Source organism: Galleria mellonella, unplaced genomic scaffold (assembly GCF_026898425.1).
Source record: "Galleria mellonella isolate WM207_F2 unplaced genomic scaffold, CSIRO_AGI_GalMel_v1 utg38, whole genome shotgun sequence".
NCBI classification, from domain to species: Eukaryota; Metazoa; Arthropoda; class Insecta; order Lepidoptera; family Pyralidae; genus Galleria; species Galleria mellonella.
In genome coordinates this window covers 1,664,554-1,691,640 of record NW_026442090.1, presented here as the reverse complement: position 1 = coordinate 1,691,640, position 27,087 = coordinate 1,664,554, and the positions used below count along the sequence as shown (strand labels likewise).

The 27,087-nt window shown below is 31.4% G+C and overlaps 2 protein-coding genes across 5 annotated transcripts in view; one reads left to right on the top strand and one right to left on the bottom strand.

Annotated features, from left to right (window-relative positions):
- Positions 1–27,087, bottom strand: part of LOC113522598 (uncharacterized) — a 407,257-nt gene that overhangs the window by 141,106 nt on the left and 239,064 nt on the right. The window lies entirely within an intron of this gene.
- LOC113523057 (5-hydroxytryptamine receptor 2C) overlaps positions 1–27,087 on the top strand; it is a 120,501-nt gene that overhangs the window by 81,208 nt on the left and 12,206 nt on the right. For 2 of the 4 annotated variants that reach the window (XM_026908923.3, XM_031914151.2), the window contains exons 5-6: positions 3,580–3,778; positions 18,324–18,447. In XM_026908923.3, the coding sequence (XP_026764724.2) occupies positions 3,580–3,778; positions 18,324–18,447 (323 nt within the window). The remainder of the gene's footprint in view (positions 1–3,579; positions 3,779–18,323; positions 18,448–27,087) is intronic. The other 2 variants (XM_031914150.2, XM_031914152.2) reach the window with 1 other exon arrangement.

The window sequence follows — 27,087 nt, the reverse complement described above, 5'->3', positions numbered from 1 at the left end:
ACGTTAATATAGGGCCAATAAAAGAGTGAACCCTATCGATTGTAAAAAAGCATTATGAAAATCGTTTCAGACTTTACAAAAATATCAAATAATATAATAGAAAAGTTACTTAGAAATATATACAGTAGAATCGAATTTAAAATCGCCTTAAAAATACTAGAGCTAAAAAAAAAACCAAATAATTCCACGTCCAGAAACGTTTTAAATTGAACCGTCAACAGTGTCTCCTCAACTGACAATGCTCACATAAATTGATTTTAAATACGAGTAGATTTCGCAACTGAAAATATTTTAGGTGTTAGTTTTTGTTCCGAAATCAATAAATCTTTATTTTCTGAGAATAACAGCCCAAAAATATTAATAACAAAAAATCTTATATACTATATTAGTAGAGCCATAGTAGCTGTAATATAGTGTGGGCATTCAACCGACAAATAATTCGCCTTCTCGCACGCAGAACGTGTAATTCAATGAACCTCCGGAAGACCACCAAAAGTAAAGTAAATCAACATATTATTGATAGGCTGAACTTTAACTAAATTGATATTCGGGATTCTTATATGAAATTTGTTGAAAAAGATTGACAAAAAAAGTAAATAAATAAAAAATAAATCTCTCGCGCCTGAATATCGAGATGAAAGCAAAAAGACGTACTTCGTTACATCTGAAAGAGGTTGTATATAAATAAAATAGAATAACAGATGGTGTATAAGAAAGGGTTTGGTAGAGAAGGGGATTCGATATCAATAAACTTTTGTAATATCAAAATAAAGAGTTTAGTAGTGGTACGCTTAGTTTTTTATCTCAATCTATCCCTGTGACACGCATTTCCTCAAGTCAGGTATTTGTAACTGCTGAGTTATTGCCCCAATTGTGCTGACTACAAGCACCTGCGATCCAATTTCGCTTAATGCCAAGCCACTTTATGCTAATGTTGTTATACTGTTTTCACGCAAAAAATACCCTTACATTGCAATTATTCGTAAGTATTTAGTAGATAAATCTTATGTGCCATTACATCGTAGCTTTGTCCTTATTCTGTTCTAATCCAAGATATATTTTTGTTTTATTTATTCTTTATTGATCATATTACAAAAAAGTCTCTTACAAAAAGGCGGACTCAATGCATTCTGCAGCATACTCTCCCAGTCAACTTTTAGCAAAATAGACATGCAATTATGCGGCGAAAAATTTAAAATTGTTGCAGATAAACAATACATATACATAACACATACAATGGAGAACTACTGCACATTATGATTATAAATATACATAGATTACATTAAACAAATATTTATCATAATAACGTATTTTACATTTATATATATACACACACACACACACATATATATATATATATATATATATATATATATATATATATATATATATATATATATATATATCTGTGCCTCTAGTGAGAAAGGGTTCAATTCAAAATGGTCACTTTTCAGGAGAGCCAAAAAACTATTTTAAATAAAGAAAAAAAATTCTGCTGCTTTTATTATTTGCTAATTGAACAAGTCAATGATTGCATTTATAGTAATTTTTTCTCCTCTTTCTTATGATTGTTGGTTTTTGTGTAAAACCTATAGTTTTAAAAATAATTCTATTATACCTAATCACACTTAACAAAAATATTAAAATTATCATGTGAAAATAGTTTTAAGTTGAATTAAAACTATTTTATTGAAGTATTGAAGAAAAACAATGTTGTGTATTTTACGCTATAAAAAATAATCGCTATTAAATGGTGTAAAAGGGTTCAAATCGAACTGATTCATTTTACAAAAATAATTTTTGTAAAATATTGTAGTTTTATTTCTAATTATGACTTTTTTACCACAAATATTTTGTTAATTGTAGCCTTTTACATGTTTACTATCTCTATTGTTTTTAAAGATATCGTTACGATTCTTATACCATTCGAAAGAGAAAAATTTGCTTATTTAAAGTAGCCTAAAAAAGAAAAAGGCTATAACTTGAGTTAGACCCTTTCTCACTAGAGGCACAGATATAATGAATGATAATGGAATGGTATGGTAAGTACCCGCGCTATCGGTATACACCGGCGGGTCACCAGTGAAGGATGATAGGTATAGAGTGAGGATGAAGCAGGTCAGTTAGCCCATCGTGACGAATTCAACAAGAATTGTTCACGATGGTTTCTAGGGGGAGCCAAGTGGAGATCGACTTAATAAGGCATATTGCTAGCAATGGGGCTGTCTAACAATCCCTTTCCCCCTTACATTTATATATTATATTAGATTATACTAATATAAATATACATACATACACGATTACATACTATAATACCAATAATCAACGATAGGGATCAAAGGTTAAAATGATGATGAAGCGACTAACTGCTTTCACAGCTTCTTCAAAAGATATTCGTAGACTTTTTTCTTAAAAGTAAAATTTGTCTATTAAACTTTATTCAAATCTTTCAGCCGATTAAGCATGAATTGAGACATCTAAACATCTTTAGAAAATGTAACCAGGATTAGTACCAAATTTCTTGTTGAGCGATTTCAAAAGAAAACGTTCTTAATTCACATATACCTATTTCTTTTTAGTCTATAATAAGCGATATGTTCACCATATAGCCAATTACATTCTTCAACCCTTCCTTTTCTGTGGGTGTCGTAAAAGGCGACTAAGGAAACATAATGCTCGAGAGTGGACAGCAGTGTTCCTCTTAAAATATCGCCAAAGCCTAACTGCGGCTAATTCGTCTGCCAAACGTGGTATCTACAGGCAAAATCCTCCAAAGGGGAGACTTATGTTATCTGTGGCAGTGGACAGTTAATGGCTGATATGATAATAATGAAAAATAAATATGGCTTCTATCTACACAACTAAATAATATGGTAAATTTACAAAATGTTAACTAGAACCTATTTTGGTTAACGTTTTGTTATTATTAGTAAAGTACTTGTACACTTCTACAATAAAATTGTTGCAATAAATAGATAACTGTGGGGTTAAAAAGTTATTATACGAATCATAATAGGATTTCCGTGTACTTTGTATAATCCGCTAATGTAAATGTACTAGTCCGTTAATGTTACGCCCTCATCGCAAGATACCTATTAAACTCGGCAGGTTATCCAAAGCAAATCCTATTATGTTTCATACAATGTGCACGTTTTAACCCCCTTGACCGGTTTCACTGTTTTAGGCAATTTTAAACCGACTTATCAAAAGAGAAAGCAGTTTTCAATTCGGTAATATTTTTTTATGTTTGCTACCTCAAAATTTCGTCAGTTATTAATCGTACAGTCGAGTTTTTTTGACCAAAATTACACATAAGTTACTAATAAAAGTTATAAACATATAAAGAAAATTATTTCTTTGTTTATCTGAAAGTATATAAACTTATAGGATTGGCTCCATAGAAATTTTATCAAAGCTCTTTTAAAATACTTTGAATTTTAAAATAAAATAATTGTTTTTGCCACAATCGAAGTAGTTTTGTTTAACAGAGTCTTAAAATCAAAGGTTTACTGTGTTTTTTTTTTTATCAAATTCAGATTAAATCAATATAACATGTTAACCAGAACTCTTCTTTCACAGAATGCCGATACAGTCCTCATCGAGGGCTCCTGCCAGATCCCTGATCCACTATACAAGGCCATCGGATCCATCATTTGCTTCTACATACCGCTGGTCGTCATGCTTCTCACCTACGCATTGACCGTTCAACTGCTGGCACGGCAGAGGAAAGGCCTCGGCGCTGGATGGGCAGCGAACTGGCTCGGTGCGCCTCAAATGGGTATTTATAGTCTAGTGATGTTTGAATGATAGAATGAACTAGAAGAATGAAACTACAAAAGTATATTGTTACATTCAGCAGCTTGATTGCTTACTACATTCTTGCTTGTTATATCAGACGTTAAAAATCCACTGCTAAATATAGCCTAACGGAGGTTTTGCCAGTAGTTGCCATGCTTGGCAGGTAGGTTAGTAACTGCAGTTAGGCCTTTGGTGATGTTTTAAGAGAGACGCTGCTGTCCATACCCGTCTCTTTACCATTTATATTCCTGCTTAAGTGGTGAAATATGGCTGAAATTACTGAGTATTTCAACACAAGATCTTCATGCCACTAGGATATCATAATACTTCTTTACATTTTACATGCTACTTAATCAATAATACAAAAAATAATTTTGCCTAATGTAAAAGTCTTTTACTGGCGAACACCACATGCACTATTATAATATTTAATAATTATTAATAATGACAATAACAATATCTGAATAATAAGTAGATTAAGAACTTATGTCTAAGATTTTCCTCAATAAGTTATATCTGCTGTTGATGGGTCCAAAATTGATGTCAATTTGATCGCTGTGAGCATTCAGAATCCTACATAATCTGAAATAGATTACTATATTACTTCTGAAGTAATATAGTAATCTCTTTCAATAGAATTTAATAAAAAATAATCATGTTCTGTTGTAATTATCACAAACAAATCTCTAAATGATATTAGTAGCAACCCAAAACGTTCAATCAACTAATCTGTTTTTGATTTGTAATGCTATCGGATATCAACTAACTAACTTATGGCTAATTATTCGTTTGGTTATTATGAATGTCTGTTGAAACAGAGTGTAATATCAAACAATTATCATTAAATGGACGCTTGTTTGTTACGATTCAAATATTAGACTACTATTCGAAAAAACTTTATATGTTTTTGTTATTGCATTTTTCTTTAATTGTGATTTAATATGAGTTGAATTTAAATTAAACATTTACAATAAATTCCAATATTCTATTGAATATTTAAAAAAAGTACATTATTAATTATTTATTTAATTACTGTTTTATTTTAATATTGGTTTTGTTTTTCTATTTATTTGCTCATTACTTTGCACCGTTAATTACATTTTCTGTTATTCTTGTCTACGTTTAACTGGTAAAAGTCATATGGTGTTAAATCCGTCATTTACACTGTCTATGTGTATTAAAGTTTAATAAATAAAAAAAAAATAAATTATGTACATTAAAGATTTTGCAACAACAACAACAACTAATAAATAAATTATTAGCAAATATCACAATAATGGATCGTAAATAACAAATCTTGAACTTGTTTATTCTTCTGCCATTGAATACTCCAAGCTCTAATAAATTCTGATACGCTTATTACTGTACTCAGATTTCTATCTAGAATAAAACCTTTATTATCTCAAGTTCAGTCAGTGGATAGATTCTATTTTATACGCTTATAAAAATAAGGTTCGTTTCGCATTACTAAACAAAAAAATCAAATAGGTAGAACGAAATTCAAGATCTGGCCAAAGCTGAAATCGCCACTTTTAATTCCATTCAGAATAATGAAAGCCGTAAAAAGATTTATCCTACTATCAACTAATTTAATAAATGAAAAGTAAAATTTTCTTACATATCTAAGAGAATCCGATGTACGTAATAAAAGCGGTATGCTTGTTTTGCTAAAAGGGTCTTTGAAATTAAAAAAAAAAAAATCGCTTTCAACGAGTGAGCTTAAGTTGAAATCGGTATATAAGCGGATTAAATTATTTTTACACAAATCCATGTGAGTAATAATAAAAACGTGTCCACGTATCTCAAATGAAATTGATCATAGTGGCCAGCATTTTCAATAAGCCGATGAGTGCTTTTGATGTAATATTTTTGCTTATTAATTTTTTTTTTTTTCCTGTCCATTTTAAATAAAACGTGGATATAATATATATTCCGAAAAAAATTGTGATAAAGGCATACATACGTGGTCCGGCTGGAGCTAAGAAAACAAGTGAAATGAAGTGTTTTTGATACTCAGTTTTCAATAAGTGATTCTTGGTGAGAAAATGGATAGATGGAGATAAAGGATTTTTAAATATTTCAACTAACTCATATATCAATTTCCAAAATAATATTTATGTTAAACGTATTTATTTCTAAATTAGAAGTAAATAATTGAACAATTCGGATGTTAATTAATATAATTTCACTCTCCATTCTTTATAATACTAATAGAACAAGATTTTTTAGTCCATTTTGTTCTATTAGTAGAGATAAACAAAACAGGTTTTTTAGTCCGTTCGGTTCTACTAGTAGAACTAAATTGTAGAACTATATGGACACAATTAATCTTACATGGACTGTACCTTATCAATACGAAAAGAGCTGTTCTGTGATATAACCTTGGATCCTTCAAACATAGCGTGTGAAAGCACATAGTGAGACGGCATAGTGCGGTCAACCGTTCAAAGTAGAACGTTCTCTTTTCGGTTTTCAGTTGATCGTAATAATGGACCACGTCGTCTCTGTGTTCGCTCAGGCAGGTATGATCACATGTCGTGTTATAATAAAAAAAGAATTAAATAAAAAAATGAATAAATAATGAACAGAATACAGAGTAGGATAAGATCAAATCTAAAGATAAAATATTAACGCAAAAGAAAATAAATTCACATATTTTTATCTGTCTCTCTCCAGCTTAGATCTAGGTAATAGGTCAATTACTTTAATTTAGAAACCCGGAAAATTCTTATTCAATTTCTTTAAGAACAACAACCATTAATTATTACAATTAAATTATATTTACTAAAATAGGTACTAGGACTTTAGGAGTTAAACGATAATTTCTTATTAGCACTTGGCAATTTGTTAATTGCAAATTGTCATGAAAATATTATTCAAATAAGAAAATAATTTTCTCGATTTAAATAATTATTGCGTATTTACAAAAATCAAAGTAAGCGAGGTTTAAACTTGTACTAAATAAAACGGTGTAGATACACCGTTATTTGATTACACTGATAAGAGTGTAATAATAATACTACATGAGGTTATGTCTATACTACTGATAGTAATACTACCAATACGGGGGGGAAAGGGACTGTTAGTAATGGAGATAAAAATCCCATTGCTAGCAATATACCCAATCAGGTCGACCTCTTCGTGGTTCCCACTGGAAACTATCATGGTTAATTCCTGATGAATTCATCATGATGGGCTAACTGGTCTGTTTTCATTCTCATCAATCATCCTTCACTGGTTCTCCGTCAGCGTATCCCGTTAACGCAGGCGGAGTTACCATTCTATTTTCATCCACCAAAAAAAAAATAGTACCAATAGGGGGGAAAGGGATTGTTAGTAATGGAGACTGAGAATCACATTGCTAGCAATATACCCAACCAGGTCGACCTCCTCGCGGTTCTCTCTGGAAACTATCATGGTTAATTCCTGATGAATTCATCATTCATCTATCATCCTTCACTGGTGCTCCACCAGCGTATCCCGTTAGCGCAGGCGGGGTTACCATACCGTTTTCACCAATCAAAAAAATATTACCAATAGTAATACTACGAATAATAATACTATGAATAGTAATACTATTTTCAAAACTTATGTTCATTTTCAATCCGATATCTATATACATATATAACGAGAAATTAAAGAACTCACTGTGTTTTAACATTTCCAACAATTGTTACGACTTGATATGGACTTAGAGAAAAAGACTTTCGGTATTATATTTCGATAGTGTTAATTCTTTTTTAATGAAAATATTACTTTAACATAATTGTCATATTATATAGGCTATCATATATATATAGGCTATGTCATATATATAGGCTAGCTATATAGTATATTCATAGGCTATGAAAGTCACGATAAATTTAATCACAAATAAACATAAGAAAGACTATACAAGAAATAATTAAATTGGCTTCTTTCTGTATGAGTCACAATGGAAGACATAAAAAGACAAAACTGGTCAAATGAAGTTTGACAACATAGCTCCAAACTCTAGTTAAGTTTTCATTAACGTATTTATTATTTACCAAAATATTAAATAAATGACCGAATTATGAGAAGAAATATAAAAAAAATTACAACAAAATTGAGGACTACTATCTTTTTTAAAAACGGTTAAAAAGGAGCCTACCATATGGTAGGTAGCCTGACGTGGATTTATAATTTGATGCTATATGCTGAAGAAGTCTTAGCTTATATCTTAGGACTTAGTTCATCGCTCAATGCTCAGCAAAATATCTTACTAACTACTACTGCTAATAATTTGAGATTTGGAAGACTTCTATATTCGAAACTATTCAAAATTTTTATATTTAATGGCCCATATATATTACTATATATTGTCATGTAATCCCAACATAGAATTGACCATCTCTTCCTTTCCCATGGGTGTCGTAAGAGGTGACTGTAGGAACTTAATAGTCGAGCGATGGGTAGCAGCGTCCATCTTCAAACATTACCAAAGCTTAACTGCATTTGATAATTTGCCTGCCAAGTTTGGCAATAACTGACAAAACTTATGGAAGAGACCTATGTTCAACAGTGGACAGTTAACAACAAATACGATAATAATGAGATATTACAATAGTAATAATTGAAAAAAAGAATCTTTACTAGGGAGAACAAAAGAGGCTTTCAAAATACCAAACTGGATCTACTAGTCCAAGTCAGGTATCATACAAAATGGCTTTATTTGCACATTATACTTTGTGGATAAAACGTATTATTCTACGCATAGATATAGCAGAACGCACTCACGTACTTAATAGAGGATTCTTAGTTCCAACGTGACTTACCAGCTCGTTGTCTATTAATAGATTATTCAATACTAGCTGTATCCCGCGGCTTCACACACGTGAATCATAAAGTACCTATATGCCATATTAGAATATAACCTAACCCGTGTACCAAATTTCATTGAAATCTATTCTGTAGTTTTTGCGTGAAAGAGTAACAAATATCCACCCATATATTTATCGCCGTAAACTTTAGTATTTATTGTATTGCTAATAGTATTCATAATAGCATTTCTATATTTTTTTTTTTTATTTTATTAAGATACACAAAACAAATTATAATTTTGTAACAGTTATACATAAATAATTGTTTTTTTTTTGTTTGGATTTGGTTACAATTCAAAATAAGTGTTGTTGTTACAATATGTTGTTTGTAGAGAAATATCTTTAAAATTTAAGTAAATTAATTCGAAGAGAAAAAAAATTATACGAATTTATTTTAAGATGGGTAGATAAAAGGCCCGTGACTGACTGAGGTTGTAATCTTCTTGCCAAAAATAACTCTCCTGGTCTATGTGGTGGAACAGGAACTATTAAGACGGCGATAACGGTGCCGAAAAGCGAAGCGTGCTCAGGGCAGCTGTTGGCGATGCAGTTACAGATGTGGACGACATCGTCCGTACTAATCCTGAACCGGGTTTTTAATCTCCAACTTGTAAACGATAGGGTTTCGAACCTTAAACTTTGATACATGAAAGGTCCCAAATGATTGATTTAGTACTTGAAAAATACTAACCCGGCGAATACACACAAACGAACTAGGGTATTTTTCTTCGCAAATATATGCATGATCGAGCAAGTAGAATTACAAATAAAAACTAAAATATAGAAACTTTTTTTTAATTCTTTTTTTTAAGTAATGTAATCATTTATTTCGCTTCAGAACATGTAAACAAACATTAATGACAATTTTATACATTATAAAAATTGAGATAGTAGTTGAAATGGTCCCCACTCAAGTTGCAGCGTATTGCTGCAGCGCTGATTTTTAGTGGGACCACTACTCATTGGCCTTAAATAGAAAACGAAAAATTGCCAGGCTATAAAAGTATTAAAAATAATAACAAAAATAATGTGAATTTTGTAAAAAAATGAAATAATAAGAAATAAATAGATTTATTTACTCTTCACAATTTATCACAGTGAAATCCAATGAGACATGATTATATTAAAGTAATCAAATTATAAAAAAAATACACATCACATTACTTAAAGGAATACGAATAATATACAATTCACTGGTTCGTTTATTTATCGTTTATTTTTTTTTTTTATTATTTCATTTTAAATGTATTTTAATTTTCGAGTATCTAAATGATAAAATTGTACAGGAACCGGATTGTAAATGGCAATAAATATGAACAAAATTAGCCACTCACTGACTACTACGATACAGGCCTGCGAGCCTAGTGTAGTAATCACTGTATAAGAAATTGTATACCCGACTTTTAGCTACAATAAAGTTATTATTATTATTATTTTGTTTATAATTATGAATATTGTATTTTTTTTTTCTTTTTTTTTTAAACAACTTAGAATGGCAAACAAGCTGACGGCCCACCTGATGTAAAGTGGTAACCGTCGCCTATAGATATGAGCAGTACCATGGACCCCCATGCTTTGCCATTCCTGAGGACTCAGGTGTTATTCCTCTGTACCCAGTAAATTCACGCCATATCCCACCCACGGTTGTTCACGGTTGAAACACGAATGGGACAGATATATACCGACAGATGTATACCGCTCTACCCGCTGACATTGATACTCCTTACCACTTTGGGTTTGCTGGAAGAGAACTCTTTTAGAGTTAAGCTCACCTTTGTCTTTGTCGTCGTTTGTTGTTTTTGTCGTCCTCCGTGGCGCAGCGGTCAACACGCCTGCCTGCGACGTGGAGGCCCCGGGTTCGATCCCCGGCCAGGTTATGATGGAATACGATCTTTTCCTGATTGGCCTGGGTCTTGGATGTTTATCTATATATGTATCTATTATAAATATAGTACCGTTGAGTTAGTATCCCATAACACAAGTGTCGAACTTACTTTGGGGCTAGCTCAATCTGTGTGATTTGTCCGTATATATTTATATTTATATTTATTTACCTTTGTAAATTTGATTACCTCTTTCAACTTATTACGTAAAATTAGTAGTACAATAAAGTATTAAATAAATAAATAAGAAAAAAATTCATTACTATTTATTATAAAAAAAACCGCTACAAGAGAATTCAAATTGGACAAAAAACTAAAATGGAAGTCATGTCTCGAGAATTAGGTTAGATTAACTATTAACTAAAGATAAATACATTGTAACAAAAGATTCTTGAGGCAATACTTTTTTTTTTTTTTTTTATACAATTATATCCTATACATTCACTTGAGTTTTTTTACTACTAAGGTGACAAACAAGCATACGGCTCACCTGATAGAAAACCATTACCGTAGCCTATGAACGCCTACAATACCTGGGGCATTACGCGCGCATTAACGACTCCGAAATTTCATAATATAAGCAAATAAAATTAAGGTATATTTCTTAATATTGCCGTGTGGTCCCAGCATAGAATAGGCCATCTCTTTCTTTCCCATGGGTGTCGTAAGAGGTGACTAAGAAGAGAGTCGAGGGATGGGTAGCAACGTCCCTTTTAAAACATCACCAAAGCCTAACTGCGTTTGCCAACCAGCTCACCAAACATGGCAATCCCCTAATAGGAAGAGGCCTATGTTCAGCCGTGGACAATTAAAGGCTGATATGGTATATTATTTAAATGGACATATGTGAAAGTAAAGATGTAGGTATATTTATTTATTGGCATGAAAAATTTGTATAAAAAAACAATCACCATTGACATTTACATTAGGCTAAATCTAGATAGTACCTGACAATAGTTATGAATGATGTATCTATAAGGAAATTATTTATATAAGTAAAATGCTATCGGCATACGCGTTAATCCACTAAAAGGTTTATGTTGACCTGTCAGTGGGAGGTAAAATATCCTTGTCTCCTATAGAAAGGCCTAAAATACTTTAGTAAATATTTGCCCCGAACAATCGATGGCTTTGAGAGCTGTTATGAACATTATTAATGTGAGTTGTTATTATAAAAATAAAATAAAGGATTCTTCAGGATCCGTAGTACAGACGTATGTGTGACACCCCTGATGTTCCAGAGTACCATAGAGTACAGCAACGACTTATATTCAAACAAAGAACTTCAAGAAGGAGAATGTTCTAAATTCGACTTTTTTATTTGTGTTTTTTATAACTTTTTGTTTTTTAAACCGATTCGATAACTTTTTTTATCTGAAAGCAGATACTTATAGATTGGTCTCAAAGACATTTTATTAAAATCGGTTCTGTACAAAGGTAACTAGACAGTGTTGTCTCTACATGAGATATATTTAAGTAAAATTGATACTAGTATCTTAATAAAAGCAATAGAAGCCAAAACAATATTTTTTGGAATTTTTGTCTATTTGTCTGTTTGTTTCGGCATCAGGTTTATATTACTATACCAAATTAATTGCGATTTTGTAATTTTTGGAAAACTTGTTAAAAACCTAGTGTAATTTTTGTCTTAAAATCGCTACATAGAAATGGGTTTTAATGCAAAAATCTACGCATACGAAGTTACGGATAGTAGCTAGGTAGTATTTGTTAAAATAGTATAATGCAAGCATGTTTAAACGAGCGGTTTTCAGGTTTATGCATCAAACACTATAATGGCGCTGAATGCAACGCTGCATTTTGAAACCTAACAATTTTACGTTGCATCTGACGTTTTTGATTATTCATCGTAAAAGCTATGTTCGCTCGCTGACCGCTTACAATTTATCGTAACACGGCATATTATCGTATGATTTTACCGTATTTTACCGATCTGGATATTACTTTATGAAATATCATAGATTAGTTAATAGGAATTATTTTGTTGAATACCATTATCATTAAAAAGCGCGCAATTGTCAAAATTAGAGGATTGACGACTATTATTATTATTAAAAATTCTACAACCTTTATATAGTCCACGCATGTATTGCGACACGTGTTTTCACCTTTGCGAAAACAAGGTCTCCGCAGTCTAAGTGCCAAAAGGTCAGCACTAGACTCCAAGCAGCGATCTATTAATTTGCCTGAAGATGCCCTCTTTAGTGTTGATTGACTTATAATATATAAAATATATATATGTATATAGAGATATAATGTATAAGAATAATTATATTTAACCGAACAACTACAATTTCAACTAATGTTTAGCGTGGGTGAATTTATTGACGTAATTAAATTGAATATTCAGAGGCTACTCTGTAACCGCTTATTTTCTCCTCTAATTAAATCGTAAATTATGGTTCACACATTCTCATTCATTATTTCATTTATTCTCAAAACAATATTTTTTTACAACACCTGATGGTAAGTGACTACCGCCGACCATGGTCACCCACAACACCAACGGCATTGCAGGAGTGCTTCCGGCCTTTTAAAAGGGAATATGCTCTTTTCTTGAAGATTATGTTGTCGTATCGATTCGGAAATACTGCTGCTGGAAGTTGATAAAGATAAAAGAAGATATCCCGTAGATAAAGAATAATACCTACTTGGTATTCTCCTTCTATGACATTTCCAGTTTTCTTTGTCGATATCGTTACATTACATATATATATATATATATATATATATATATATATATATATATATATATATATATATATATATATATATATATATATATATATATATATATATATATATATATATATATATGTATTTTATTTATATACACTATATGAAAGTGTGCTACAAAATAAAACCTTTACACAAAAATTTATCCCTCCCTTCTAAAGTATCCATCTTCAACTTATAGGTAACCTAGCACTTTATGACTTATAAAAGCAACAAATTTTATGAGCAGAGAACTATAACTTCTTGCAGGATAACACCGAAATGTTACACCAAAATTAATCCCTCTCCTCATAAGACTGTGAAAAATTCTTTTTAACATTATAAATATTACAGTGGGTTGAACTTAGTACCCAAACGACGTAATTAATCACTATGAAATTTGGTATACATATATGATGAAGAAAGACATAGGCTATTTTTTTATCCCGATAGGTGGACATATCTCAGTCGTTGTCGTGGTCCAACGTTAGTTCTTAAAAAAATAGATAATTTTGGTGACCAAGCGGCTTAACACGCTATATCTTCCGACAGTGACGAGTTCGATTTCCACATAATTCAATTATGAAAAAAGTATTTCAATATGTTTATCACTTATCTAGTATCCATAGTTCAGATGTCTAATTTTATTAGTACGAAGTTTTTCCAAGAGACTACAACACGGGGTTCTTAAAAAAGGGTAAAGAGTTTTTTTCTTTTTTTTATACAACTTAGAATGGCAAACAAACTGACGGCCCACCTGATGGAAAGTGGTAACCGTCGCCTATAGACATGAGCAGTAGCATGGACATAACAGAGTATACTGTTTCGCCCATGATACTCCCCATGCGTTGCCATTCCTGAGGACTCAGGTGTTATTCCTCTGTACCCTGTAAATACACAACCTGTACCTGTAAAACATAGCCATGCAAACAACTGCTTCACGGTTGAAACACGAATAGGACAAAGGTACCCAAGCAAACGACTTTTGTACAAAGTCTCCCTCTGTGAAGGGCTTGTTGGTCACTTTCGTGGTATAAAAAAAATAGTACGTCAGTTAAATTCTAAATGTTGCAGTCGCCTGTTGTAGGTACTTGTATCAGATCTGACTTTATGAATTTATTTTTTTATAATATAGATTTATTTAAATGTCTTATACATGTATGTGTGTACTATGAATTTTTTTTTATTTGTTTATAAATTAATATGCTCACGATTGTAATACGAAATAGGGTAGTCAGAGTAATTTGTCGACTGCTACCATAGCCATTAAAAATAGCTATTACCATAATATTCCATAAAATAATAAAGCGTTGAAAGGATATTAAAACAGTGTATATGAGACACTTCAACGTGTCCGTTACCTCCCAGCCTTCGTTATTACATGTAAATCATATTACAGTTAATTACGCGTAAGTACATCGTGTTATCTACACTTTTAATGAAATAAGATTGTATTGCACACCGAAAATACCGACTTAAATCACGGTAAAACCGTGTTTTTTTTTTAACTAAACTAGTAAACAGATTTTATTAAAACTTCTTTGGAGCTAATGAAAACAAGTAACTTCTTCTTCTTCTTCTTCAAGTAACTTCGTAAATTCTTACTTTCTTACTGAAAGTAAGAATATACTTTCTTTCGGGTAAAAAAAGAATTTTCCAAATCGGTTTATAGCTGGCGGAGTTATGAGGTGAAAAATTAAAAAATACTACTACCGAATTGTGAACCTCCTTTTTTGGAATTTGGTTGAAAACAAACGATGCGAGAACTGAACTTCTTAATTGGGCATTAAAAGTTATTGTGACTATAAGTCTATATATACACATAATAAAACTATAAATAAAAGATGTTCGTACATAGATGTTTTATTATTTAAAGATATACGAGCAGTCTTAAAAGCCATAAAACCAATTTTTTGGAATTTTTACCTGTCGCTATGTTTTTTTTTTATACAACTTACGAGTATAATGGCAAACAAGCTGACGGCCCACCTGATGGAAAGTGGTAACCGTCGCCTATAGACATGAGCAGTACCATGGGCATAATAGGGTATACTGTTTCACCAATGATATCCCCATGCGTTGCCATTGCTGAGGACTCAGATGTTATTCCTCTGTACCCTGTAAATTCACGCTATATCCCACCTTTCAAACCGAAACACAGCCATGCAAACACGTTATGTTTGAGGGACTACTATGAAATGTTTTCCGAAATTTAAGGGCCAAATGAAACACTAATTTGATGTTAAAATTACAAAATACATATCGTTTAAAAATGTCAAAATATCAATACTTATGGTAGGATTTATGACTAATAAAATATTAATCTGCATTTACTGGGCCGATTTCTGTATGAAAAAAAATACGAAATTGAGTCCGAAAATTCTAAATTTAATTTCATGATGTTTTCAGAGAGACACTGCTGTCCATTCCTCGTCCATTAAGTTCTTGATCTAAATCTTCTTTAATTAAATTCTTAATTGCCTCTTACAACACTCACGATAAAGGAAGGGGTGGCCCATTCTATGCCAGAAATATGCGATAAACTAAAAGGTATTTAGGATAAATTAATATGAGAGATCTTAATAAGATCGTACGAAGCCGCTAACAGAAACTAGTATTGTCTAAAAAAGATATTTTAACTTCAAAAGTGTATAAAACGGTATAACCATGCCTATCTCGGTTATTGCGTGTAGGTAAATCATATTACAGGAGTTAATGACGCGTTAGTAGACGGTGTTACATAAACAAGCATAAAAGTTGCTTTTACCCGCATCTCTGTACGCGTGAATTTTGGAAGTAGGAAACTTAATAAAAATAGTATGCCGTATGGTCACGGAATAGAATCACTTAGTAAAAAACTATAAGGAAAACTTAATACTCGTGGGATAGGCAGAAGTATGCTTCAAAAAAATATCACTAAAAGTCCAGCTGCCAAGTCCTTTATGAAATTTTAAAAAATATTTTCAAATCGGATACTTTATGTCATAAAATAGACTATAACTATGACTATATTTCATTTTCCTAGACCTCTCTTACCTCATATTCATAAAAACTAAAACCAACAAACCTGTTTTTACTATGACACTGTTTTTGTCACTTTCTTCTAAATTAGGAATTCAACACTAGAAAAAGAGACAGAACAGTTCAATAGTTAAAATGGGTTCGTTTTTACGAATAAAGTGGTTAGTAGATTTTTTTTGCAATGGATGATAATGAAATGGCAACCCCGCCTCACTTATCACCCCACTAGTGAGGGGTAATAAGTGAGGATGAAAGGGCAGGTCAGTTATCCTATCGTCATGAATACACTTGGAATTCAACAAGATAATTTCCAGGGGGGACCACGTGGAGGTCGACCTGATAGTATACATTGCTAGCAATGGGACTAATAGTCCGCATTACTAACAATCCCTTCCCCCCCGGGTTAGTAGTTTAGGTCGTTAACAATCAGAACAAACGGTTTTATAATTTAATAGTGTGTGACGTGGAAACGTCATCATACTAGAATATGTCGAGAGGATACGTCGACTGTCTAATAAGCGAATTCTAAATGAGTACCTAGAAATTATAATTGTGCTTGACTGAGCTGAGTAAGCAAATTATATCTATTTTCCAGTGGCTTGAGTCTCGTATAATTAAATTATGTGTAAACCAGATATTTTGATTTAAAATCTAAATTGCTTAAAGGATTTTGATAAAATTTCTACCGGACCAATCTATAAGGATATGCTTTCAGATAAAAGAATGAATTTTTGAAATTGGTTTACAACTGACGGATTTACTATGAGGTCATAAACATAGAAAAAAAAAGCACTACCAAAAATAGTACCAGAGGAAACTTTGTACAAAAGTCGTTTACTTGGGTACTCGTATTTCTGTCCCATTCGTGTTTCTACCGTAAAGCAGTTATGTTTGCATGGCTGTGTTTCGGTTTGAAGGGTGGGATATGGCAGTGAATTTACAAGGTACAGAAGAATAACACCTGAGTGACCAGGAATGTCAACGCACAGTAGAGGAATACTTAAAAAGAGATATGAATTGACTATATAAAAAATGATAGCTTTTTAATGAGGTTGACGTTAAGTAACCCCGCTTGCATGTATGAGTATTGGTAGCTATACTTTGGTCGGTCACCAGTGAGGGATGGAGGGATGGTAGGTGTGGATAAAGTTAGGTTAGTTGACCCCATATGATGGATTCACCAGAAATTAACCATGACAGTTCTCAGGAAGACCACGCGAAGGTCAACCTAACAGGATATTTTTCTAGCAATAGGGCTATTAGACTCCGTTACTATCAATCTCATTCCACCTAGAAGATATGATTAGAATGTAAGTAATTGCTGAAATAACTTCAAATAACGATGAATAGAAGAGTAAAGGTGATGAGTAAGATAATGAAAATGATAATAACGAGAATTAAAATCAAAAAGTTTTGCTATTAAGCAAAACCAATTATTTATTAACTTTTAGCTGCGACTTCATTCGTGTAAACAAGATATGTTCACTGACCGAAATAAAAAGTATCCTAAGTTCTTCTCCATTGTAGTATCATATACTATGTATGTATCAAATTTCATAGTGATTGGTTACGCCGTTTGAGTGCTAATAAGTATTTTATGCAACTTAGAATGTCAAACAAGCTGACGACCCACCTGATGGAAAATTGCAACCGTCATCTATCTATCTAGACATGAGCAGTACCATGAACATAATAAAGTATACTGTTTCGCCCATGATACTCCTCATGCATTGCCATACCTGAGTACTCAGGTGTTATTCCTATGTACACTACAAATTCACTGCCATATCCCACCCTTCAAACCGAAACACAGCCATGCAAATACAACTACTTCACGGATGAAATATGAATGGGACAGAGGTACCCAAACAAATGATTTTTGTACAAAGTCTCCCTCTGATAATTAAACAAATTCACTTTAACGAAGGACTTTTCATTAAAGTGAATTTCACTTTAACAATAATATACAAGATAGATTTAATACTAAGAGCATTCTCTCCAATAATAGTCTTGAAATGATAAATAATTTAATATCTGTTTTATATAGAACGCCGATGTACATGGAGAAGATTCCTCGGCCCTAGAAGTGGTACTCCGCAACATTCAGCTGCCTCCACTGAAACGGAACTACCACCAATTGATACTAGGGACCTATGGCTACAAGATTCGAGGTATTCAACTATTTTTAAAAATAAAAACACATTAGTTTTTAGTATGTCATACATGTTGACGGTTAACTGCTAAAAACTCCTATAATGTTGTAAAACATTTGATATACTTTGCACGCTTAAATAACTTGCCTTTATAATAATAAAAAAAAAACTGCTTGAAATGAATGCACACTTTTATTGGAGGACGCCATGACACTTACTTAATTACATTTTCCAATGTTGCCAACCTTAGGAACAATAATTTCCAATATACTACAATACTCTCCCTTTACAAGTTCAAACGTTGAGGTGCTCGAGAACGCCTCAATATTTGACTTGAATGAGAACTTTCAAAAGAATTACTAGCACAAGCTACTTCTTCATTTTGATTAGTAACAATTTTAGAGGCTATATTACTATTATTACAAATGTTACCTGTTACCTCTGAAACTGGATCAATTACAATTGTGTCTGAATTATCACTACCATTTTTATCATAATTATTGTAAATAGATTCATGAGAATCATTAATCACATTATCATTTAATATATTTTTACCAGTTTCACTTACATGTTCCTTCTGATTCTGAGACAAAGAACGTATTATTTGGTCCAAATGACGTTTCCAAATTAAATTCTCCTCTAAAACTTTACATAAATATGTTCTTTGACCCAAAACTTCATCAATTATACACTTAACAAATTTCTTCTTATTAGGATTTCTATAATCTCTACAATAAACATAATCTCCCTCTTTAAATTTTTCCTCTCTTTTCCCTACTGTTATTTTCTGGTTTATTTCCTTTTTAGTAGATAATAAATCTAATCTGGATCTAAGTTTTCTATTAAACATAGCTTCAGCTGGTGAAACATTAGTAAAACAATGTATTGAATTTCTATAATGAAAAAGATATCTACACATTAAAGTTTCAAAAGACACATTTCTATTCTTGACATCACTTAATGACTTGTAAAGAATTCTTAAAATACTGCATTTTCTGCAAAGCCATTAGTAGCTGGATGAAAGGGTGGTGATATGTTGAATCCCATTTTTAAAAAGAAATTCAGAAAATTCTTTAGAACAAAATGTAGCTGCATTATCTGTTACTGGTAAACCAAATCTACTAAAACATTCAAAATTTTTCTACAGTTGTATTACAATCTAAATTTTTCATAATAAATGCCTCTGGCCACTTAGTATAACAATCTACAATTAATAATATCATTTTACCCTTTATAGGTACAGCATGTACTCTTTCATATGGAAAATTAGTTCTAGGCCATGAAATAATTTTAGACTTTTGAGGTTCTGGTCTTGCAGACATACAAACTTGACAAGACTTAACAAAATTTTCAATACTATTATCTAAATTTGGAAACCAAAAATAAGACCTTGCATTGTTCTTCATTTTAACAATGCCCTCATGTGAAACAAATCCTTTAATAAATTATTCTGTAATTTCTTAGGTATTACTATGCGATATCCCCACATAATAACTCCACTCTCAATATATAATTCACTTTTACGTTAATAAATGTTTAAAAGCTTCATTTTTCATATGTTTAGGAAATCCATACCTTATCATGTTGTAAACACTACTTAAAATTGGATCCTTTCTAGTTTCAGAACGAATTAAATTTATATCTATAATATTCTGATCTTCAATAAAATTAATATAATCACATTCTTGATTATTACTGTTTAACACTGTTGACTGCAATGTCAATATTGACATACAATCAGCTTTAACATTTTCAATACCTTTAATATGTTTAAATGTATAATCAAAACTTGACAAATACAATGACCATCGTTGCAGACGCCCTGCTGCCATTTGTGGTAAGCTTTTATGTTCACCAAACAATGCCAATAATGGTTTATGATCAGATAATAATTCAAACTTTCTACCTATTAAATACTGATATAATTTCTGAACAATTTAAAGCTTCTTTATGAATCATGGAGTAACCTTTCTCCGCTTTAGTATAAACTCTGGAAATAAAACTGATGGGTCTTTCTGTCCCGTCTGGCAAAATATGACTTAAAACTGCTCCTATTCCATTTTGTGAAGCATCACAAGCTAAACGCAAAGGTCTCTACTATAATTAATTAACACATTATCTGAAATAATATCTTTCTTAATTGTATCAAAACTTTTTTGACATTCTTTTGTCCAATTAAATTTAATATTTTTCTGTAATAAATTATATATAGGCTTTAATTTAATAGATAAATTTTTGATGAATTTACCATAATAATTAACCATCCCTAACCATGGAAACATTTGTAGGTATTTTTTATAGAGTTCACTTTTGACATATCTTTAGATAATCCCTTTTCAGAAATAATATGACCTAAATATTTAATGTCCTTTTGAAAGAAAGTACATTTATCTTTATTGAGCCTAATACCTGCCTGCGTTTTAAAACGAAGGTGCTCAAGGTCATTATTTCCAGTGAGACTACATCATCAATGAAATTTACTACTCCTTTGAACAAAATCTTTTCATTTTGAAATAACTAGGCCATAGGGCAATCTATGTAATTTATATATACCTCTTGGTGTGGACCAAGCTAACAACTTGTGGCTTCGTTTAATATCAAATGATTAAAAGCATTTCTTAAATCAATCTACTGAACTTTTCACTTGTAAAGCTGTAAATATATCCTCAATTCTAGATGGTTTAAACTCTTTCAAATATTTATTAACAGTAATTTTATAATTAGCACATAACCTTAATTGACCATTCTCTTTGATAACTGGAACTAAAGGTGTACCCCAATCAGAATTATCCACCTTGGAAATAACGCCTTCTTTTCTAATTTTGTCAACTCCTGATCTACCTTTTCCTTAAATGAAAATGGAATGGGTCTATATCATAAAAATCGGCTTAGTGTTTTCAATTCTAGACAAATCTCTTCACCCTTAATAACACCTAATTCATTTTTAAAAACATCTGAATACTCTTGCAAAATGCTTTCTAAATTTGAAACGCTTACAGAATTCAAACCTATTAACTCTTTCATGTCCATATCAAAAAGATTCATTAAATCTCTACCAAATAAATTTCTACATCCATTTTCCACTACTAACAAAGAACAATGAACTTCTTTTCCATTTAATTTTAAATTAACTGAAATTTCACCACTTTGCTTTACCAATTGACCACTATATGTTTTTAATTCCAATGCAGTATGGTTTAATTTAACATTACAAAATTTTTCTTTATAAATCTTATAAGGAATGCAAGAAACAGTCGCTCCTGTATCCAATTCCATATCTAATGGTATTGAATTTACATAACATTTTATCATAAAAGAAGAAATATAATTAATGTGTGACTCATGTTTTACTGTAAATATATCCACTGAATTATTTTCAATATTTATATTATTTGTAGGCTTATTTTGACACACTAATGCTAAATATCCTATTTTATTACAAATTTTACATTTATAAGACTTGTATTTACATCTAGCAAATGAATGATTAGGTTTTCCACAATGAACACATTTTAAAATATTACCTTGGGGACTCTTGTCACATCCCTGTTTATTAAATGTTTTTATTTTTATCTGTGCACTAGATTGTTTACTATTAAATTTATTTGAAATTTTATTCACTGACACTAAATCACTTTGTTGAAATGATGATTCCTTATTTAAAGCTATCTCGAGTATCCTTTGTTACAGGCTCTTCACATAATCTATCTTGTACCGGCCCTGGTAACATTCCCGAATAAATTTGTCCTTGACATGTTTAGAAACCACTATGGAATCGTTTAAATCTTTATTCTTTTTCTGAAATGGGCAAGCTTTTTTAATTTTAAAACTTCTTCAATTTCTCTGTATGATTTTTCTTTCGGTAAAAATGGATGCACCATGCTAAAATTTTGCATCTTGTGAACCCGTCTGCATTTATTTGGTTTGCGTAAAATGCGATTTTCCATCATCTAAAGGGTTTAAAAGAAATATTTGACGCCATGTCTAATTTGTAACTATCTAAAAATAGCATTAAGTCGGTTGTAAAACATATATATACTTTGCATTTAATAACTTGCCTTTATAATAATAAAAAAAAACTGCGTGTCACGGTGACACTTTGTTGCCAACCTTAGGAACAATAATTTCCAATATACTACAACTAACATGAACGAAATTTTACAAGTACCAGTGAAAAGTTATTAATTTTTAATTTATTCCAAATACGACGTATTGAAAAAGTCGATTAATTCGTAATATATAAGCTTATTGTTAAAAAAGACAGGTTTGTATGCCATTTTATAAATGTCAGTAGGAGATATTGAGATTAATCGTCGTTATACAAACATAAAATAACTATTTTTCTTTATAAATACGTATATATGTTACTGCACATCAAATAAGGTCACGTACATTTTCATGGTAATAAAAGAGTTCAGATATGCTACAAATATTAATTACACAGGACGAAATCGAAATCGTGAAAAAACTTATATTTTTATTTTTTTTTTGACATTTTTTTATTTTTATTTTATTATAACTGAGCATTAAAAAATACATACAACTTCAAATTTTTACCCTTTTTTGATGACAATCGAATGTAATAATTGTAGTACAATAATATATATATATATTTTATTATAATAGAGAGAGGTAGAAAATATAATATATATATATATATATATATATATATATATATATATATATATATATATATATATATATATATTGTGTCGCCGTGTGGTCCCGGCATATATTGCTAGCAATGGGACTGTATAGACCAAAAGGATGCCCATTCTGTATATTTAAGCCTTTCCCAAACAAAAGTGGGTATCGTAAGATATGGAATCGTATCTTTTGTCTAAGAGAACTTAATATCTCTATTACACTATCCAACATATAGATATATATATATATATATATATAGAGAGAGAGAGAGAGAGAGAGAGAGGCGTGTAAGAGAACTTAATGATTGAGAGATTGGCAGCAGCATCCCTCTTAAAATGCCACCAAAGCCTAACTGCGGTTGCAAACCCCCCTGCCAAGCGCGGCAACTATTAATAACCCAAATAAGGGAAAGCCTATATTCAGCAGTGAACAGTTATGTGATGATGATAAAATTAATCTTTAAATTATTCAAATTTAATTTTTTCCTTTAGAAGTTACGACGGGTATAAAAATACTAAAAGTAAGAAAAATGCCGCAGTGGAAGGGAACAACATTCCAATTAATATAAAATATTAATTTATCTTTCCATCCATTTGTGCAAAATTAAGGCGGGTAGCTAATAATATGTATTAGTGTAAGACATTCCTAAGTTGGCCTCTTGTGATTTCAAGGTTTTAAATCCTGTAACTGGTTGTTATGGTTCTACTTGTCGAAATAAAGAAAAATTTAAAATACTAATATACCTTTTCAGGGGCGAAAGGGATTGTTAGTAATGGAGACTAAAAATCCCATTGCTAGCAATATACCTAACCAGGTCGACCTCCACACGGTACCCTCTGGAAACTATCATGATTAATTTCTGATGAATTCATCATGATAGGCTAACTGGCCTGTTTTCATTCTCATCGATCACCCTTCACTGGTGCTCCGCCAGCGTATCCCGTTAGCGCGAACGAGTTTTCCATACCATTTTCATCCAACAAAAAAATATACCTTTTCATCCATTTGTGCAAAGTTGAGGCGGGTAGCTAGTGATATGTATATGTAAGTGTAATACATTCCTAGTCTGGCCTCTTGTGATTTCAAAGGTCTAAATCTTGTAACTGATTACTATGACTCTATTGGTCGAAATAAAGTAATTAGTACTTTATTAGTTTACTTTTTCATCCATTTGTGCAAAGTTGAGGCGTGTACCTAGCAATATGTATGAGTGTCATATATCCCTTAAGTTGGTCTCTTGTGATTTCAAGGTTCAAAATCCTGCAACTGATTGATATGGCTCTATTGGTCGAAATAAAGTACTAATTTAAAATATTAATTTACTTTTCCATCCATTTGTACAAAGTTGAGGCGTGTAGCTAGTAATATGTATGAGTGTCATATATCCCTTAAGTTGGTCTCTTGTGATTTCAAGGTTCAAAATCCTGCAACTGATTGATATGACTCTATTGGTCGAAATAAAGTACTAATTTAAAATATTAATTTACTTTTCCATCCATTTGTGCAAAGTTAAGGCGTGTACCTAGTAATATGTATGAGTGTCATATATCCCTTAAGTTGGTCTCTTGTGATTTCAAGGTTCAAAATCCTGCAACTGATTGATATGACTCTATTAGTCGAAAGAAAATATTAATTTACCTTTCTGTCTATCCATACGAAGCCGGGGCATGTAGCTAGTGATATGTATGAGTGTAAAACATGCCTAAGTTGGCCTCTTGTGATTTCAAGGGTCTAAATCCTGTAACTGGTTGCTATGGCGTACGTGAGACCACAGTGTTTTATCGTTTACTTGCACACTTGCTTATATTCAATAGGAGGTTTATTTATAAAATATATATGTATAGAGGGAGAGGCTTTATATACCGTATTATCTGTGACATTATGGTGAAAGCTTTCATAAGTCCTATAGCGTAGAGAATTATGGTAACTTCGAAGATTCGTATATTTATTTTGTTACCCGTCGTTGTTAGTCACGAAACAGATTAAAAATGATTAAAATGTTTTATTATTTTGCTAAATAACATTTTGACGTGAGAGTCAATCCATATATATTTTTAAGAGTAGACTTAAAGAGCATCTTCTATCTCTATGAACATATATTTATTTATCTATATATGTAGATATATTATATGTATATACATATATATGTGTGTGTAAGTATATGCATAGATGTAGGTATATATTTATGTATATGTATGTATGTATTTGTACGATTAAATATAATGTAATAAATTTAATTTTGTCTGTTTAAAAATTGTCACGATATTGTACACTGCTCTATCCGCTGACATTGATGCTCTTTTCCACTTTGGGTTTGCTGGAAGAAAACTCTATTAGAGTTAAGCTCGCCTTTGTACATTTGATTACCTCTGTCATATTCTTATAACTGGTGTGTACAATAAAGAATTAAATAAATAAATAAAATAAATAAATTTTATTCACTTTACCACAAAAAAAGTTAATCTTGCGATGGATAGGTGCTCAATACTTATTTACACATTCTAATACACAATCTTGTCTAAAATATATTATTAAGTTAATATAGGTTTACGACTGACGGAGTTATGAGGTAACAAACATCTCAACTGAGAATCTCTTTTTGAAGTTAGTTTAAATTAGTATAATCTCTGCCTATCCTTTTATCAGAGTGAATATCTATTATACCATCAGATGAGCTGTATGCTTGTTTTCCATCTTTGTGGTATAAAAAAATAACCTCTTTTTTTTAAATCCGCTGAGTACAAGTTGAAACATGTATTTTTCTATTTAATTATACATAGTGCCCGTAAATTGATAGAATATTGATTGATTTTGTAAAACTAGTAATTAATGGACATAAAAAATATGTTACATAATTATTACCACGTAGTTAATGCAATAAAACTACAACATGCCATAGTTGCATTTTTTTTAATTAACGTGAAAGGTGAGGGCAATTACATCTTTACTAATATTATAAAAAAAAAATAGAGTAAAAATTAAACCTTATTTATTAAAATATAGGACTTGTTTTATAGAATAGAGTCGGACTTGCGAACCGAGAGTTCCCTTTATTTTTTATTATAATTGAATAAAAAAAAAAAAAAAAATTATTTCGCCGTGTGGTCCCGGCATAGAAAGAACCACCCCTTTTTTCCAATGAGTGTCATAGGAAGCAATTAAGGGGTAAGTCCCCTAGTGGAGATATAAGTGGCAACATCCCTCTTAAAAGATTACCAAAGCCTGACTGTGGTTACCAAACCACATGTCAAGTGTGGCAACTACTGGTAAAACTGTCCAATAGGCAGACTATGTCCAATAGTGGACTATTAACGGCTGTTATAAAACGGTCGTATCCTTTGATTGTGTTAATTTAGAAGCTTGATTTCTTTACAACTTTAAGGAAATGCAGACTTGAATACAATGTTAATGTCATCTTGATACCTACTCACATTCCTGAATAAAAATAGTCTTAAACGACGAATTACAAAATGATCCTATAAGGGTTCCGTTTTTTCTTTTGAGGCATAACCTTAAATATGTAAAAAGAACAAAAAGCAATAAAAACTTTTAGGTATTATTTTTACATAATAAATATATAACATTTGAGGTTTCTGTTTTGTGTCTCAATGTGTACATTTCATACATTCTTAAGGATTATAGTGTTATGCCTCTGTACCTTGTAATTTCACTGCTATACCCATTTTTTAAATCGAAACACAACCAGTACATTTCACGGCAGAAACGCAGATAGGACAGAATTACCCATGAAGGCGACTTTTGTACAAAGTTTCCTTATTGGTAATCACAATAGCTTTTAAGAATTAATTACGGTCGGTTACTTATATTACTTACATATATGTAATAACAAAAGGAAAAAATATTAAGAAATTTATAAAAACTCATATTAGCATTTCATTATGTGGGTGTGAAACATGGACAGTGATGCAAAAGAAAAGAAAGATGCAAAAAAAAAATAGAGAATAGAAGAAGCAAACACTGAGAACAGAAGAAATGCTGAGCCACCGTATA